The sequence below is a fragment of the Camarhynchus parvulus genome, chromosome 1A (assembly GCF_901933205.1).
Source record: "Camarhynchus parvulus chromosome 1A, STF_HiC, whole genome shotgun sequence".
In the NCBI taxonomy this organism is placed as follows: Eukaryota; Metazoa; Chordata; class Aves; order Passeriformes; family Thraupidae; genus Camarhynchus; species Camarhynchus parvulus.
The window spans coordinates 10,606,235-10,625,989 of record NC_044586.1 but is presented as its reverse complement, the minus strand read 5'-3'; the positions used below and the strand labels follow the sequence as shown (position 1 = coordinate 10,625,989).

Below are 19,755 nucleotides of genomic sequence, written 5' to 3'. Positions count from 1 at the left end.
CAAAAGCCCACAGCCACGGGCAGGACCACGTGTCACATCCTGGTAGAGAATATTTTATAGCACTGAAGCATGCCCCACATTCCACACCGAGTGCATGAAAAATAACTGTAACATTTCACTCAGCTCCAAAAATTTTGGAGCTAAGAAGCAGGCTGGAGGTCAACGCTCTGGCCATGAAAAGGAAACCAAGCATGCTAAATTATGTAGCTCTCAACTCACCAAGTTCTTCTATGTGCCAAACTAAACAGAGACTAAACACAAATGTCAAGGAAAATTGTGAAGAAAGGGAAGAGCCCGAGGATTCCATGAACCAGATGGTTTAGTCATGGAAATGGATGCAACAGTTGGTAACAGCTTTCTGTGCCTGTACCAACTTTTCATCTGATTGATGTTTACAGAAACCAGGAGATTCATTAGCAGATACTTAAATATCAGATACTTTAAGTTTCAGGGAAAAAATGGTTTGTTTGGTTTCCCCCTCCTGCCTTTTAATAGGGCAATAAAAAAAAACCAAAAAACCAAAAAACAACTGGCAAAAGAACTCAAGCACAAAGGGATGCAGAAACTTGCAGATTTTCTCCCCCCAGAATTTCCAACTGGAAACATTCTGGCACATGCATTCCACTGAATCCTTTTGTAGCACATGAAAAAAACAGCTTTTCCTGTAGCTGCAAAAAGAGTGGGTCTCCCTTGTTAAGGCTGTTTGTGGAACTGGTGGCTGGTAACTGATGTTACTTTTCTTCCTATATGAAGATACAGACTAGGCCATACCAATTTTTTGGACACTGGATCAGGTCTCCAGCCAATCTGAGAACATAACTTCCAAACACAGCTTTCTTATATTTTACTATCCTGTTGAAAGTTTTAAAGAGAGTTTTCTTCATCAGAAAGCCTCTTTTATTTACAAATATGTATTTGTCCTGCGTTCTTCATAAGATTAGGGACTGAAAAGAGAAATGATACACATCCATATATAAAAAGATGGAATTTCACAATAGCATCATCACCATCACTAGCAAAAAAAATGAATAAGAAGTGGCTTAAGTACCTCTAAATTTCAAAGCCCTAATTTCACAGAGAACATATTGTTCTTAAATAGCTGGAACCAGCAAAATTAATTTACCTCCTAGAAGACCACATTTTCTTGAAATGAAGTCACAGTAATGTGCTAATATTTTTATAAGCATCGGTCTCTTAGCTCACTACAGAATTAAACTGGAGAAGGATGTGGGGTCCAAAAGAGATGGTTTTAATGGGAACACTTAGCAACAGTCAGTCTTCAGTGCTGTCAAAACGACCAAATGAACACTGCCTGATACACTCTTCATTCTTCAAAACCTGGCATTTTGCAGAAGTATTGGCAACATTCATGTTTACAAAGTTGGCAGAAAACAAATGTTTATTTTTATCCTAGAGTTATCACACAAAAAACTTAAAAAATTCAAATCATAGTGACCTGTTGGTACTGCTGTTACAACTGTGCTGGTGTTCTGATTCCTTTCAAACCTCAACCAGTGCCCATGAGGGCTTTACACATAGGCCAGGCAACTGGAAATTAATTTACACTGCTTCATTACTCTGAGTCCTTCAAAACAGTTTCATACAGCATTTTGATGATCATAGGTAAACAGAAAAATATCAGAGCTTCCTAGAAAAGAGGGAAACATACCACCTTTTTTTCCACATCAGTGAGCAATGGAGGTTTTGGTTTCGGCCGCAAGTAGGATGGACATACTTCATGAACAAGGTGTGGAGGACATGAATAAGGTATGGACTTCTTCCACCACGTCCTCCCAGCTGTTTTCATTTCAATCTTAGTCCTGTTTTTCTTACTGAACCATGCACTGGAGCCAGGAGCAGATGTGGTAGCCAAGGACCACCACATACACCGGTGTTATGGCACCTGTACTTCCCCACTGCCATTTCTACCCCAGTAAATGAGGCAAATGCAGCCCCTGCCTGGCTGCCCAGTGCTCTCTCTGGCAGATCTCTGCTCCTCGGACCCCTGAGCACCGCCATCTGCTCGTGTTTGAAACACTGCAGCACCTAATTCTCCTGCTGTCCATTGCCCTCGGGCAGGGCTCCTGAGCCTCCTCACCAACACTGAGCCTGCCCTCCATCCCTGTGCCAGTTTAGTAGCTTTAGTCCACTCTGAGCTGAAAATGAAAACACTTCAACCAATTGTGACTTAAGCAAAATGTCCGTGTGTATTATGTCAGGTACAGTTATGCAATGGCCAATATTAGTAAATTCGTAGCTAATTTTAAATAAAAACTCTGAAAAAAACAGCGACAAAACAGTTCCATGGCACGTACCATTCTTACCATGGGGATAATGCTTACCCTTTGTCCAAAGGGACAGTGGAAACAAGTATAAATATAGAAACTGTCTCAAAACTGCAAATCTAAGCCTATGTTAATGCTCTAAACTGTCACTGACTTCCACTAAAATTATTCAGATCCAAACATAAGCAATGATTTAGGACATCAATTTATAACATAATGCTGGTGACCCTGTACCAGTCAGGCTGGATTGGTTTCTGTCCACAAAGCAAACTACAGAGTGGCAATAGTTTATCGCTGGTCTTGCAAGAGCATTTAGTATGCAAACATGTTTTTTTAAAGATATACACACACATTTCCCCAAATTCAACTGTGGCTAAGTATTCCCCTTCCAGTTTTCAGTAATTTTTAAACAAATTAGATACCAAGCCCTTTCTGTTTGGATGCTTTGCTTTCTTTTTCCAGCCTGAATGAGCCTACAAATATTTTCTTAATTATACAAGGCCAATGTTTCACTTTGCAAACATTGAAGATGAAGGAACACTTGAAGCTTCAGCACCAGAAGGAAAACAAGGAAGAGTGCAGAGGGTAGCTCCATTCAGAACCACAGAGCTGTAACAATTATTGTTCCAGTTTAACGCAAGTAACTCATAAAGACTTTTTTCCTAAGCAGTCCCATTGTTCCTGACAACCAAAGTGATTCCTATGTGAGATTGGACCTTCAAGACCCTTAAGTTGATACAGTTTGCAATCCTGCAGAACAGCAACACAAACCAGTTCCCCATAAGCACTGGAGAGATAAGAATACTTGTAATCTCTTGCAAAATGTCATCTCAGTTCATTAAAAACTTCACCTACTTCCTTAGAAAAAGGAGTCTATCATTCTTGGAGACAGTTCCTGTAATTTTTTTTTTGTTGTTGTTGCTGGAGTACAGAGTTCTTGACCTACTGTTTTATTTATGTATTAGCCTGAATGAGGGTAAGGAGAGAAGAGGAGCACCATAATATTAGCAGATTAATTAACATTACTTGTGATGACACTGATGATTTACCCTGTTTGTCCCCCATCTCTCCTTACGATTCTCATTTTGTTGCCTTTTTTGATTTTTCCAGAGTGCTGTCAACAGAGCTGTGGAAGTTCCTTCCTTTGTGAGAACAACATTGCTGATTTCCTCTGAGTCTTTGCTTCCATAGGAAGCAGATACCTGGCAGATTTGCAAGGGAATGCTAAATCAACTATGGAAGTTCTGCACTGTTGTCTGTTTCTGAGAGAGCCGCAGAAGTTCTTCTCGAATTGCTTTGATAAGAGAGGCTGACGAGTGACCTGGCTGGAGGTCCTCAGTGGAACTGGTGGTGTAGCAAAGGCCCTGGCCCTGAAGGCTGTTGTGTGGAAGCTGAGCAGGAGGTGCTGAGGGCTGCCTGGCTGAAGTCCTCTGCATCTGGAATACTGGTGAGGAGGAATATTCTTGGTGTCCATGCATATGCGTCTGGAAAAAGGGAGAAACCATTATTGTGTTTTCTGAATAAATGTGATTATCCCAGAAGAGACAAGAAAGCAAAAAGGCAAAGAACAGGGGGGAAAACAACATGGAGATGCTTATATCTGCTGCAACGGCTCTTCTGTTACATGAATGAGTGATGTCTCTTATGGAGCACAAAACAACAAGTTTACACAAAATTGTTGGACTGCCTCAAGTTCAGCGACCCCCCCTCTTTCCAATCTACGGTATTTTTAGGAACTGAAATGGAAGGAGATGGGGAGAAACCCCACAGGACTTGAAATCAACAGAACTGGCTTCTCTTACCATCCACTTCCATCACCTTCCTAAAAGACAGCAGGCAAATCACTTTTTTCCCTGGCTGTCATTTTTCCATACTATTTATAAGCAGAGATACTACTATTTCCACCTTCCCTTTTCCTGCCTGCTTTGCCTGTTCAGACTGTACATGTTTGAGGACCCTGTGACTGACCAGTGCCCAGGAAAACAGTCAACAGAAGAAGCAGCAGAAGAAAACTACTAGGATTTGAAAGATTAGATTTTTACATACTCAATATCTGACAAACACTATCCCAGCTTAGGGACAATCATTGTTTCAGGGCAGGGAGGGGTTAATTCTGCCTTTGTTCAGTAATGTACATTTTCTAACAAAACAAGAGAGACAGAGAACAGAAGCCTGAGTTTATGGCTTGTCCTTCTGCAAGACAATCTGCTTACACTAAAGCAAAGCACGGATTTACAGTACACCGGGCGACTGCAGCGACTCTCAGTACAGACACAAACAAGGCACATTTTGAAAATCCAGACTCCAGCTGACAACCCTGAAGCAAGTGTTTCCTCTTGCCTCAAATTGCTGAAGGCTGGGAGACAGCCTGAAGAAAACAGGAGACAGAGGACTGGAAGGCACAGGTGGGAGCAAAGCAAGGTGATCCCCTTGCAGGGGGAGCATCAGGCTCAGAGCACAGCCACCACAAGTCTGTGAGCACTACCTTGGTCTGGGAACAAGCCTTAAGGAGTAGCAGAGAGAGCAGCCTGATGGGGGAAGAAAGGACAGCAAGGTCAGCTAGAAGAGGATTTGGGAGCGAGGGGGAGGGGAAGGAAGACATTACAAAGCAGAGCTTGGGAAGGATACGGGGGACCTGCAGTGACAGTGGCAGCAGTGAGCAGGGAACACAAAAATGCATGGGAGCAAGTTCCTTAACATCTCTCATAATACAAATGAATAAAATTTAAGCCATTTTGTATAAAGTAGAATTAATAATAGATTCTGAGTCTCTTGTGCAGCTCACGTACACACTCCTCCTTTATACTGTTAATTCTGGGAGACAGATTAAGAGGAAAAGAGGCTTTAATAGAAGAATGATAGGTAAAGGTTTTCCAAGTAACATCCTGTCTTATTTCTTATACAAGAGAGGTGATTTCAGTATCAGAAAGGAATGAATGGGTCTCCTGATTGTTCAGAATTATTCATTTGGCAGCGAAACCTGAAACTAATTCATACAAGCAGCCTAGAGTTGGCAAACCTGACAAGTACTCTGTGGGTTTATAGGGAAGATATGACATTAAAAAAATATTAAAAGGAAACACTCCTTGACACATGAATCTTAACAGCAACCTAAATTATGTTCAGGTTACCTTCACATTAAAATGCACTATGTGATTCAGCTCCTATCTCACAGTGCACTAAATCACCACCATAAGAATGGTTTCTTAAGGGAAGTTAGGTAGTCTGATCACCACAGTGGCTGTTTTTTACACTAAGTTTTTCAAGGTTTTCTTAAATATCTCAGAAAAAGAAAAGGGTGTGTTTCTGTGATTTCACATATAGCATCAGGATTAAATAGACCTGTAAAATTTCAATACCACATTGAAACCTAACCTCTATAACCTACAACAGCAAAATAACAGGAGCAAAAATCTGAAATAATTTTTGCTGGTTTTTTAAAATTTCTTTACTAACAGAAACACACAAAGATATGTTATATAACATTATATATGCAAAAATGTATAGTTCTGTATAATAGCTATACATTTTTATCTAAAAACTTCTAGATAATTAACAGCAGTATGAAACAACTGACAAAAATATCTTTATTGAATCTTCCTTCTTAAGGAATGATGAATCTTCCTTCTTAAGGAATGAAGATTTATGAGATGAAAGTGTGAATATGTTAATCTCTATTTAATACCTGTTGAACTCTGGCCAATTTCAACTGAACTAAATGTATAAATATATACCCAGACATACCTCTGTGTATATGAATGTATGAACAGATACATAAAATTCACAAAACCAGGTAGCTAATTAGACATATTCTGATTTGTTATAAGCTTATTTGTTATCATTGAATCTGCTTCTGAGTGGCAGAAAAGTCAAGTTAGGTTGTGCTCTGCTGGATGTCTTAGCCAGCATGGATCTCACAGGGCTGATTCTCGGGGACTTGAGAGACAATAAGTTTGGTGAGATTTTTTAGAGACCCTAGAGTGGGCAGCTGAGTAGAAAAATAAGAGTGAAAGGGTAGGAATATCTTTGGGGAAACACTGGAAACCATCAGGAAGGCTTGGGAGAACAGTGGAAAGCTCCAGGGGCCTGTGGATGGGTAGGAGGTGATGCCAGGTGGTGAAGGGAGGTTCAGATATGCAAGACACTGAGCCCGTCTGTAAGAAGCCAGGCTTCATTTGTTCTGCTGCTCAAATGAGCACTTGCTCAGGATTGTATTTTGTGTCAGCTAAGGAAATGTTGTCCTTCTCCTGGGTGCCCTGGGCCTTCTGGATGGAGAATTAAGGTGAATTGATGGTACCCTGCACACTGGCTTTGGGCTGGGAGGTACAAGTGACAGGTCATGTTCCAGCAGAAAATCAGGTATTGAGTTCAGGAAAAATAAAGGGGTGAGGATGCTGTGAGGAAAAGTGCTATTGCAGGAAGACAAATGCAGGTCCCTCTCCAGTTTGTGTGCAAGAAGAATGCTCTAGATTTCAATCTTCCTAAATGCAGAGTTTAATTTTAGAAACTTGCTCAGAATGAGGGAACAGTAAGACAAGGTTTGCATAGGATCAGTTGAATAATGCACCACAAGGAACATGACCATCATTAAGTAAAGCCTCATTGCCAAAACGAGGAAAGACAAATTTAGAGCTCTGTCCTAGTGAAAAATCCAAATGGTGAAGGTAATTATTTAACTACAGAAAGCTACAAGACCATGACTTTTTGTTTGTTTGGTTTGGGGGTTTTTTATTGGTTTTTTTAATGGGAAGAATCCTTCAAAAAAAAAATTGCTCACAGGAAAAAGAAAGTTCAGGCAATACATGAGCTGTCCTACAACTGCATGACACCAAATTCAAATAAGTTTTAGTTCATTATCTCCTCCTTTTGCCTGTTTTTAAATAGCAAACTGAAAAAAAAAATCACATTGCAGTAACATATGAACTGCAGCAATCAGTGAGCAGAAAGTTCTGTCAAAGCCGAGGAAATCTTTAAACTGAGATGAACCAAAAGAAAAACAGCCTGGATTTCAATGACCTGAACAGGAACACACCCACAGATGTAGAAAAGCCATTTTCAGAAAAAAGAGACAAAGAAAGGTCAATAAATGGTAACCCAGAGATGTCTCTGAAAATAGAACTTGAGACACTAAGATCTCTCATGCAAGTGCTCTTTTAGATGTAAACTGAAACTATGATCTTGCATTCAAATGCCACAGTTTCTAGCACAGAATGCCCATTAAATTAGGGAAACAGATCTTTCAGCTTTGACAGCTGAAGTTTTTGAATAGTATTAAACAGCATACCCAGTTCTCAAAAACTTTATGCTGCTCCTCTTGAGTTTATCTGGAGTAGAGGCAGCTCAATTTCACCAAAATCTAGAGATAAGCCCATCCTGTTGCATTTCCCTTCTGCAAAGCTAAGTCATGATTATGCAATACTGCAAAGCAATATCAAGCAGTGTGAACACACACTGCCCTAAATATGCAAAAGGAGGAGATCCCTCTTTCTTTCCTCAAGGAAGAAGCCAGAAAAAGAGTTTAAACTAAGAAGCAAAATAAGAAGCATAAAGTTGTCACTCTCAAGAGTACTGCAATAAACCTGTTGCAGGTCAGTCTGCTTCAGGATGCAAATGCACCAAAGAGGGACTGGCAGCAGCCAAGGGTCTCTCTCCTGGCAAGGCCATATACTATCTTCAACCTCACACATCTGGTTGAATCAGAAATGTCAACCTCTGGAAGCACAGCTGCCAAGAACATGAAATCACCATGGCTGCCTGGGCAACAAGGTAAACGAGCATGTGTTCATTTACCACCTCCTGCTGACTTAGGCTGGGAAAGTAACTTGTTTAGAAACACCTCCAATGTTATGTGCAAGTATGTACCTTTTTCTGCTGCCCTGACTCCTGCTGTTAGCGCTGATACAGAAGATAAAAGAACTTGGTGCATACAAAATAGGATGGCAACCTGGGACAATTTAATTCAATGTTTTCTAATGACAATGATCTCAAAATACAGAGGCATATTTCAAAGAAGGAATGGAAAGCAGTATCCACCTCTGCTGGAGCTCAGAAGCAGAACTGGATGAACTGCAATTAATGGGTGAAGGCCTCAAGCGAGGAAAAAAAAAAGGTTAGGGTAAAATGAGAGAAAGCATTTGGAGAAGCAAAGGTGAAAGAACAGCAAGCAGAAGTCAGAAGAGCTAACAAGGGTTTGAAGAGCAAAGCAAAGGATGTCAGAGAAGCAACTAAAAGTATTCCGGGGGGAAAAAAAAGTTCCAAACAGTAATGCAAGAAAAAAATACCCAAACAAATCACTACTTTGGAAACTATGCAAATGTGTAAGAGTACTCACTGCATCTCGCCTAGCACATTCATCCTCTCCACGATACTGGGGCCACCCTGGCCCCCCCGGCTGGCCATGCCCTGCTCTGCCTGAGGGGAGCTCCACTGGTTGACCTCCGATCCTGCTAGCAATTCCCACCTGAGTGAGGTGCTGTATCTGAGAACCTTAAAAGCAAATATTGGGTGGGTTTTTTTTTCATCTTCACACACAGTCAAGTTTGCAGGGCAGACATACGATAACATAAAACTTTGTTGGAAGCAGGAGACAAGAAGAAAATGGAGCTCTGTTTCTGTGCAGTTAATAAAAATCAGCAGAAAGAAGGCTGTCAGTGTGGAATGAAGACAGAAAAGTTATGTGCATTTTGTGCAGTTCATGTGAGTGTGATGCATTTCATGGCACTGCACTGAAAGAAGAGGCTGAGATACACACATCTCTGACATGGGCTACTCCTCATTCCAAAAACATGCCAGCCCTTTCCAAACAGTGCTTACTGAAAGCTCTGGCAGTGCTTTCATGCCAATTACTCAGCAGCAAAGAGAGGACATTTGCTCCTGTGGCACACCTTATTTGCATCACACTGGCAAGACCCTAACTCTGCAGGCTGCCTCCTGTTGCGTGGCTCTGAAGAATAAAACACACGGCTATGTAAGAGTGTGCTTCTCTCAGCTTTGCTTTGTGGTTAAATATTAAACCATGCTGTCCTTAACTAAGAGAAGGCCAGAACACACTGCATCTCCTTCCAGCCTGAAAGCCAACCTCCTCCTTTCTCCTCTTCCTTCCCTTCTCTCCTTCCCACTGCTTTCAAACATATGCAAGGATAGCTGCCACCATTAATTGCAAGAGATGCGTAACAACATGCCAGCTTTCCTTCTTCATTAATTGTCTCCCACAGGGAAATGTCATTTACATTTTTATTCTTAAATTACTATTAATACTTCAGTATTCATTAGAAATGGAACACATTTAAGCCAGAGATACATAAAAGTGTGTGTATGTACAAAAGGGGAAGAAAAGACAAAAACAACAGTGTGATTTACGTGATGGACAGTTTGATCACTTCCCTATTTTCTCTCAAAACTCCCCAGTATTTGAGAAGTTTGATATTTACATGTAATTATGCTGAGGGACAGAAACTAAATATATTAAGTACCTCCAAACTTTAAAGCAGAATACATATGAACATTTAGACAATAGTGTGAATTAGAGAATAAAATAGCCATCATTAAGCTTTAATAGTTATGACATTCCTACTATTCTTATTCATTTAACATTTACAGGGAGATGAGAGCAACTATCAAAACTGGGCTTCTGATATAAGTATATGATCATATTTCTAGTCTTTTTCGAGGAAGAAAATATTTATCTGGGAGAAAGTTAACTGTAACATTTACATAGCAATACAACATTTTATTCTTAGAATTGTTTGCTGCTTAGCTGCCATGTGATGTTACCATCATGACAGCATTGGTGACTGCTATCAAAATTACCTCAACCAGATCAGGGAAGGTGACTTCATGGGGAACAGCAGAAATAGATAATTCAATCTAAAACTAAGAGATACTGCTTTAATGCACACAATTCTACAAAGAGAAATAAGAAACACAGACATAAAGAAGTATTAAAAAATTTTGCTATTTAGCATGCTGATTTGGGATGCAAAAATTAGTTCAAAATGGAAAGTTAGCATACATTGTAATCTCTAACACAAGTAATTTTCCATTCTTAGAAATGGGGTTTTGTGAAAATACACTTTGTGATAACCAGTGCTTGTAAGATACTAAAAGAGAGGAAATGCAAGGTCCTACAAAAAGTAAAGTTAACCTCACTTTGTGATCATCCTTTTTTTGGCATTGAGGACAAGGACCACATATCACATGTAGCAGCTGAAGGAGAATGACATCTTAGTGGTGACCTTGGCATAGGAGCAGATAGAGGAAAGGCTCAGTTATTTTCCTGCATATTTAACTTCAGTGAAGTGTACCTGCAGTGCTTCCAACGGGCCGTGGCCGTGCCACTGACGGCATTTCCTCTGAGTACATCCCCCTGGAGGAGTACTGAACCTCAGGGGGTGGCTGCTCTCCATGCATCAACTCTGCAGGCTGAAGGAAACCTGGCCCAAAGTTCTGCCTGTGGAAAAGGAGGCAAGGTTAAAAGAAGTGAAATCCCTAATTAGCAACAATAACGTAGTTGTGCCTTGCACAGTAGCTCTTTATGCCTTTTATTGTAATTGTAACCTTCAGCGTTGAGGAAAATATTTACATCTGAAGAAGATGTTTTAACAAAATTTTACACAAGGGTTTTTCCCATGTTGCAGTCTCAACCTTCAATGTTGAGGAAAATATTTACATCTGAAGAAGATGTTTTAACAAAATTTTACACAAGGGTTTTTCCCATGTTGCAGTCTCAACCTTCAATGTTGAGGAAAATATTTACATCTGAAGAAGATGTTTTAACAAAATTTTACACAAGTAAAATTTTTCACATGTGGCAGTCTCCTCAATGCAGAGAAAAAAGCTGACAGATCTTGAGATCTTGTTTTCCCCTTGGGGGAAAAAAGTATCATCAATAAAAAAAAATAGAAAAGTAAGACTTTAGTAGTGATGTAGCTGCTTACCTCAGCAACAAAGCAGACTCTACTCAAAGAGTTTCTAGACACACACTTTTGGTCTAAACCAAAACATAAGCTGTATTACATGTGTATTTTGTGAACTACTGTGACTTCATTAAGTATTCGGATTATTTTTCAGGAATTTTTCAAAACTGTGTTAAGATTTGTGAAACTACTCAACGCACTAGCACATACGAAGAAATGCAATGGCTATTGAAATTAATATTTCCTATCAATCAGGGTGGTGCTGGTAGTCACTGTTATGTATTTGCTAAAAAAGAGTTAACAACAGAAACTGTAATCCATCCAACTTCACTATTTATGTAAATGAAGCAAAGTCAGACAAGCAGCCAGGCTCAGGCACATGGAACTACACAAAGTGAGGGCTAGGGATGAGTTTTCCATGCCTTTTACCCCAATGGCATCTTAGCCCTCCTAGGCTACGGTCTGCAGTGTATCCTATTCCTGAAGATCTCAATTTTACACCCTTTGTTCTACTGCAAAATCCTGTGACTGCATCTAGTTTAGACTATTCTTGATTTGTGCTTTATTTGGAAAACTATGCACCTTCATATGACAGCCAGATAGCAAAGAAAGCTGACATAAAAACTTGCCTAATAAAGCACAAACAGATAATTGTAAATAAAAGTACCAGCTATTTGGCATATAGCGTTACAAGATGGAGGACGTTAAAGGGCTTCAAGCTGTAACAATCCCTCTGTGGAAGTCTTAGAATTTTCCCAGTTCCTTCATGTAAAATCCCCACCTGTCCACTCAGCAGATCCAGAGGAAACTATTTCCAACCACAGAAACTAGTTAAAATAAATGCTTCAATGGGTAGGTAATGTTTAACAACATCACTTCTGTTATGTTAATCACTGTAATCATAAAGGATGTGATCATCTGGGCCTTCATGCCTGCAGTGTTGAGCTGGAATTTTGAAGCTGATGAATTACTACAATTTTTTGATGTTGTCTAAAGAAAATATTTTCTCAACATTACTGCAAATGTATTCTTTTTGTGCCCATTTTTCAGAGGACAGGAAGTAAATTCTTTATTGATGATGTGTTTGCACTTGAATAGTTCACATTTAAAAAGGCTTCACCTTCTCAATCTTCTTTATAATAGATACCTATAGTTTCTCTATAAAGTCAAAGATCAACATAAGAGCATAAAACCAGAAAACAGCTCTGCATCTGTATCATACAGGTTTTGTAGTGCTCCTTCCTATTTCCAGACTGAAACTCAGCTTTCAATTTTTGCACATCCAAAAAAACCCCAAAATTATCTCCAGTCATTTGAGTAAGGAGATACTGCTCCAAGAACCAATTTTACACCACTAATCCACTCTAGCTCAGTACATCTATCTCTGTTGCACGATTCAATACCCATTTCCTGGCAAAAGCTGTTCATTGTGCCTTTATGACTGCCTAGCTGTTATGTGACCTAGGTCTTTTACATTTAATTTTTTTCCCCAGTTTGGTTCCACCCCATTAAAGATGCTGATGGTGTTATTACAGGGAAGAGAACAGTATGCTCACCCAACTAGTATTCCATGCATTGGATATTTAACCCAATGGACTATGACATTGATACATGCCACCGAATCACACTGACCTCAGGTTATTTTTCCTTCCTCTAGCTGGTGCATTGCTTCTACCAAATTGTTTATCATTATCTTCAGATGTTGAGAATAACTCCCACCGCACAACCATGACAACTTGTTTTCTAGCGACCAAGCTTTAGGAAGCTTTCTATTTTAATGAAAACTTAGAGGAATTCTTTCTGTTCAGATCAATGACTTTGCAGATTGTTAACTTACTCTGCTGACACTGGCAAAGCCAGCATTTGGACTTTTGCGATTTACATAAATTCAGGCTGCCCATGCCAAAGAATGATAAACTTTTGAACAAAAAATACATTGTGAAGACACTATCTTGCTCAGGTGTATTAACATGGACTACAGCACTTTCATGATTAATTTATTATATTTTCCCTGAATATGTACATGCTGTGTGCCATTTCATGTATGCTCCACTCACACTGAAACTGTCACCTCCAGCCAAGAACTATGCAAGATGCTTAGAAACTGCTCCTTTTCTACTTGGTCTTCCCAAAATCAGATTGCAGAACAATAAATAAAGGAAAGCTCTTCACAGGCATTTTATCATGAAATTTCCAAGGCAGTGAAGACTTCAGTTGAAGTCTGATGAATGACATGAATAGCTGCGGGATTTCATCTCACATGGGGAACTCTAAGAAGGTAATGAGAGAGCAGCACAAGGCCACCATTTGACCAGCCTGGCTGCAGCAGCTTGGAGAGGGTGAGGCAAGTCTCACCCCAGTGAGTACCATGACTCAAGAGTCCAACTTCACATGTGGTTAAAACACACAAACCAAATGTGAAATTAACAACCACCTGGACAAATGTTTTCCCCCCTTTACACAATTCTCTCATGGCAAGGGCAGGAGAAGATGGAAAATTTGTTCTTCCCCTGATTTTATAATAATAGGGCTGCAAGGCAGACTTTCTCTGTGAGGGTCACTGTGCTCTGTCATTTATTCTCAACTTGGTTAAAAATAGAATGAATCTGTTAGTCATATGAAAGCTGTTGTGAGTGAGTGTTGCCCTGAGGATACAGAAACAAGATGAAAGCAAGAGTACTGGAAGAATTACATGCATCTGAGTAACTGTTTCAGGCTGTCCAAAAGCTCATACTCAGTGGTTTACTGAATATTGGAAGGATTTTGCTATAGCTGAGGGGCTAGAAACACATTTCTTTTAAACAGAGGCTTGGATTCCATACAGCATGCATATGTCATTTATGCTCCATAAATAAATAACAAAGACTGGATCTGGACTCCTGTTACTTCTCATTTATGCAGTACTTTGCATAATAATATACCAGTGCCAGTAAGATATCTGAAGTAATTGCAAGGAAAATAATAAATGATAATTTGATCAGTAAAAAGCTACCTCGGTAGGAGACCTGGTGCTGCTGGCGGAGTCATTCCAAATTCCATATATCTCTGTCAGAAGAATGAAAAAAACCACCAAATTAAAATCAAAATTCATACCTTGGGAACTCCACAGTCAGCCTTTTAAATGATGAATGGCAGAGATCACTAAGCCTGTATGTAGGACTTGATGGCAGCCATAAGAATTTAAGTTTTACAAACAAAGGAGCACAAGAAGATCTGGGAATCACTGCTACAGCAGCTACAGTCTCTTCTGTGTGAGCAGAGTCTTAATTTAAAAATTTTTCGGAAATACTTTTTCTCACTTGCAGAAGACCAAGAGCTGCTCCAATATCTACTTAGCAAAAAACCAAGCTTGGCATTTGGAAATCTCTTTTGACCTCAAAAAGCATCAGACTGCAGCAGAGAGACCACAGGGCTCAGATTCATCAGAACTTATGATGACCTACAGGATTATCCATGCGTTTCAGTGCTCCATCAAAACAAAAACATCATACACAGAAACACTGCTTCCCTACCCCTCACTTCATGAAAGTTTTTGGATATCTTGCCGAAAAATATGACCTATGCCAAATACATTCTTTTTTTCATTGTCAAAATAGCAGCTACCACACAAACTAAAAAAAAAAAAAAAAGTTTGACTCTCAGACACAGCAAAACTGAGTTGTGAAAGATCCTAACTGAGAAGAACTGAAATGATCAAATTATCCTGAAGGAAATGAGATGGGAAAAGGGAAAAGAAACCAAACAGCTCAGAAAGCAAGTTCACCATCTTGTGACAGTCATTTCTGAATTCTCCTTGTTCCAGGAATGTTCTAGTTTGTGCTAAGCCCTGACAGCAAGGGCACAACAGCAGCGGCCGTGGCTCAAGTGGTGCCAACTCCCTGCCCAGAGATGCCTTTAGAACTGCATCCCAAATAAACATTTGGGATATTTACCGCCCAGTGTTGCGGTGTGATGTCATGGTTTGCCGCAAATACCCCGGGTTTCTCCCTGTAGATTTCTTCCCTAGGTGTGTCAGCCACCTCTCCTTTCCCCCACCCTGACCCCTGCTGAGTGCTGTTGGTCAATTCTGGCATTCCAGAAGGGCGTCAAGTGATTGGCAGAATTCAAAAGACGCCTTTCGCCCCTGGAGGACATAGGGCCATCCAGGTGTCATTTGTCCCTTGAGTCATCCCCCCTGTACCTGGTTGGTAGCCCCCTGTGCCCCTTCCCTCCCCCTCTCCCTGGGGTTAAAAGGAACAGCAAACACGTGGTCCGGAGAGTTCTGTTGGAGCTGTTGCTGCATTCAGAGGCCTGTAGGCCAGGAATAAAGCTCTGGATCAAAATCCTCCAGCTGAACCAACTCCTTTCCTTCACCTCACCTTAAAGCTTCTCTGCCAGAAGTAAACCTGAGCTCCTGCATGCCTGGTCTTGGCCCAAGCGCCCAGCTGCAACATCCAGCTAGCCAAAGGTGCATCTGAGGTGAAACCACCACAGCTGCCGCCTCTGGTCAAGCAGCAAGGGCCAGATTGGTATTATAATACCACTAGTATTGGATTATTCCAACAGCCCAGCCAGCCCCGAGGCAGTCCCTCCCTCCCTGCCCCAGCTGCTCACCGGCTGTCCCGCGGAGCCCCCGGGCGGAGGCACGGCTGTGGAGCCAGCCTGGCTGCTGGGAGCCACCAGGGCGAAGGCGTCGTCCAGCAGGGAGTGCATGGTCTGCCGCGCCTCCTCGATGGACGGCTGCGGGGGCACGTACTGCGGCACCGCGTGCGCCGGCAGCCCCGCGAACTTGCCCACCTCCGCCGAGGACGACGTCTGCGGCTCCGCAGGCAGGTCCGGGTCCGACTGCAGCAAACAGAAGGAAGGTGAAGGGCAGCCACAGAGAAGATCTAGCTGGCTTCCAGGCCCCTGTGGGCCTTCAGTCTGAGCAACACAGTCTAGGCCAGAACCACGGCACGTGCCCTTATCCTCCCCGCTGCTGCATGCACATATGTAACAACAAACACTTCATTCAACACTCCAACACTTCGTTCAGTGTGATCTGAAGGACTCTGATCTCAGGTAAGGCAGCAGAGCTTTGGGCAGGAGTTACGCAGCTATAACAGAAATCTTGCGGTTTGCAACCACATAATGAAGTCAGGCAGAGAGCATTCTCCACCCAGAAAAAACCAATCAGCTTTGTCTACATCCATGACTTCTCTGCAGCTTTTGCAATTCTAAGAAATTAATCCAGTCTTTAGCTTATAACTGACCACATCAGCAGTAACATTAAACAATTATCACCTCCTAGAAAAACGCAGAAAGGAAGCTGTTAAGGAACTAAGTGGTAACCTGCATGGAGCTTGAACTTGGGTGCATCACCTGAATGGGATTCATGTAAGTGCTTCATTGCAGCAATACCTTAGGCATGCATCATAATTACTACCTGGGATCTTACCACATGGGCTTATTGTTCATCAGTGAGAGGAAATTAAACGAGCTTTACAGCAGAAGACTTATTATCAGAGCTCATTCTTACCACTGCATGCAGACTGCAAAATCAGTTGTCAAGAGGCACAAGCCTCTACTTTATTAGGAACTTAGCATTCCAAGCAGTCTCACTGCAGATGCCAAAGGGGCTGAGCCTGCTCTGTGCCATGTCTTAATTAAACAGCTTCAGATGATAATTCATTCTACTGCAGCATGACATTAAAATCATCACACTCATGTCTGAAGGCAAAGGGAAACTGCAGAAATTGACATCAGAGTCACCTGACCACATATGCAGCTAACAGTGAAATTCTTATAATTATTAAACCATCTTTAAAGATAAGAACTGTCCAGGGGCTTCCATTATTAGCATTTGGCTTCATGAAATCTGCTTAGAAGTGGTCAAAGATGCCTAAGTGCTGTTTGTGACATGGATATGATTGAACAGAAGTATTCTCCAGTGTCTTTCTTTTTTTAGATGTGAGACAAAATTAATTTTCAAGACATTGCACTAGAATTGTTTCAAGTTACTGTAGTACAAAGACGTGTTTCTCTATCATTAATAATTAATTGCTGCATTTGAAACATGAGAAAATGTCTCACAAAAAGACCTGAGTCTTCCACTCTGTAAGAGCAAAGGATGAAATTTGCTGTAATATATGAATATATAACATCCAGCAAATTGGACTAGAGTGAAACTATGTTCAAGATATTGTGGAACATGTCAAGCATGCTTTCATGTGCATAACACAGTGGCATTAATGAAAACAAGGCTTTGGTTCTTGGCCTCTGTAATATGAAGGAATATTCAGCACAATTTTACTGCTTAAAAATGACAGACTATCAATGAAATCCTTATTTCACTTTGATTTACATGCTAACTGCATGACTGAAACTAACCACATCATATGGACCACAAACAGAAGGCCAAAACCTGCCAATGTCACAGCTGTCATCATTATCAGAACATTCCTCCCATTCAAGAGACATACATACAATATATGCAGAATTATTGACTCCTGGAGGCCTTTTGTATGTCCCATCACTGTCAGTTGTGATTAACCTGTCCTTTTCAGCATCAATTGGACTCCCATTTATCTGATGGCGACGCCGCTGCTTGGGAGAACGTTTTGCACGAGAACTTAACAGGAAAAAAAACAAAACAGAGAAAGAGGGAGAGAGAGAGACAAAGGTAATCACAATTATTTTTGAAATTTTTCTTCTCAACGTTGAACTCCTCTGCCCATTTCCTCCAAGTCATCCTTGCCTCAGCCCGTTTCTCTTCCCTTTCCCAGTATTCCATGCCAGTCCCATTAGGTAGCTCAAATCTCTTTCCTCAAGCTTCTCTTAATAACACACTCATTGGCAATTCTCTGAAACATCCCATTTTTCCTTTAAATTCTCTCCAGATCATGAACATCCCATTCTTCTCTTAAATTCTCACCTCCCTCCTACATTCACCTGCCCAGGTTGCCTGTGTTCCAGCTCCCCAGCCCAATGTGTGACACATCTGCAGCTGCAGAACAGACCACATTGCCAACAAGGCTTTGTGCTTGGTAAAGAGGGTTTAACCCCACCAGGCAAACCAGCTGAGGAACCCACACCCTAGAGAAAAACTACTTCCTATCAGTGCAGAAGCACCCACTGGGCACCAGTGCTCCAGGAACAAAGTACCTGTATTCATAAACCCAAAACAGAATACAGGGAAAACTTTCTCTGCAAATACAAGGCCAGGAAGGCAGATCTTTGAAGCTGGCAGATGTGCCTTATAACCTTTTATGTATCCCCTCTGGGTAATCTCACTGATTTGTGAATTTGCCTTTAACATTCAGAATCTTCATGCTTTTTAGGCTGTTCAGGGTTTTCCTTATTTTACATATTCCCCTCCCCCCATCATGCATTATAAAAATAATATTACTTGCTGGTTATATTACTTGCATATGTATTACTTGCAGGTTTCTTTTTTAGTGCTGACATTGCAATTCTGATCCCTCTACGCCACACAAGAACTATTCAAACAAATGGCAGAGCAAATACTAAATTATTTTAAGACTATTTTCATACATTTGGGCTTATTTATCAAGAATTCACTGCTGAGAACTTGTAAAAACATAATTTGAAATCAAAACATAGTGGTATATACTGAAATAAATAAAAGTGTCTAGAACAACCCAATCCTTTTCACCTAGATAACTCAAATTCAAATTAGTGATCAAAATGATTTCCAGCTCTGACAGTTAAGATGTAGTTTTGATGTAGTTAAGAAGTCATTTTAGATGACAGTTTTGATGCAGTTTGGGCACTGACTCTAAAAGAAAATTGTTCATTCCATCTTTGAAATCCCTACCTCTTCCTGGGCTCTATGAAGACGGTAGGCACACTGCCTCCAGGGTCCAAGATCTTGTCAATCTGCATCTGTGCCTTGCGATATATCCTGTGCTGCTCTTTGGAGTCAACCACCACCACGTCATCCACCACTGGGAACTCATAGTGCCCCTTGCGCTTGGCGCGGAGGCGGATCTTATTGCGGTGGTGCTCGATCTCAGATTTGTGCCTCAGGGCTGTTTGTATCTTCAGGAAGGAGAAGGAAAAGAAAAATAAAAGGGAGGGATATTTTTTCAGTTGTATACTTCGCAAACTGGATTTTGCTGCTCGTCTGTGAACCTCTCCTCCTCACTTCTCTGCCTGCCCCTGCCTCCCTCCCCCAAATCTTTGAAGGACTAAAATAAGTCACACAATTTATGAGCACATTTTCCTTCCTGGATATTTTGCAGTCTCCCCATTGTCTCCCCAGGTAGATGTACTATTATACACAGCATGATTGCCAGCACAGCAGGTGCAATTAGAGGGAAGTGGCAGTTTGTTAATAAAAGGCAGGAGGAACACAAAAAACTCCTCCTGTCTGCCAGACAGAACACTGCTCTGAAAAGGTAAGACTAACCAGTCTGTAGTTAGCTATGCTAGGCAAACAGATATTTGATCAACAGTGTTAAAATCTGCCACTCTTTCCCCTTAATGACCTTCATCACATAAGAAGCTAGAACTTCAAGAGCCAATTGAGCTCATAACTCAGTGCCTCTGCTGTGCATGAGAGGCTGCCATATGCT

At 41.1% G+C, this 19,755-nt stretch overlaps 1 protein-coding gene across 3 annotated transcripts in view; it reads right to left on the bottom strand.

Moving 5' to 3' along the window:
* Positions 1 to 1,381: 1,381 nt before the first annotated feature.
* Positions 1,382 to 19,755, bottom strand: part of KIAA1549 (KIAA1549 ortholog) — a 142,840-nt gene continuing 124,466 nt past the window's right edge. For 2 of the 3 annotated variants that reach the window (XM_030960219.1, XM_030960220.1), the window contains 7 exons: positions 18,996 to 19,219; positions 17,645 to 17,789; positions 15,794 to 16,024; positions 14,193 to 14,245; positions 10,589 to 10,734; positions 8,617 to 8,771; positions 1,382 to 3,769 (listed from right to left, as the gene is read on the bottom strand). In XM_030960219.1, coding sequence (XP_030816079.1) covers positions 3,515 to 3,769; positions 8,617 to 8,771; positions 10,589 to 10,734; positions 14,193 to 14,245; positions 15,794 to 16,024; positions 17,645 to 17,789; positions 18,996 to 19,219 — 1,209 coding nt within the window. In that variant the 3' untranslated portion in view covers positions 1,382 to 3,514. The remainder of the gene's footprint in view (positions 3,770 to 8,616; positions 8,772 to 10,588; positions 10,735 to 14,192; positions 14,246 to 15,793; positions 16,025 to 17,644; positions 17,790 to 18,995; positions 19,220 to 19,755) is intronic. The other variant, XM_030960221.1, reaches the window with a different exon arrangement.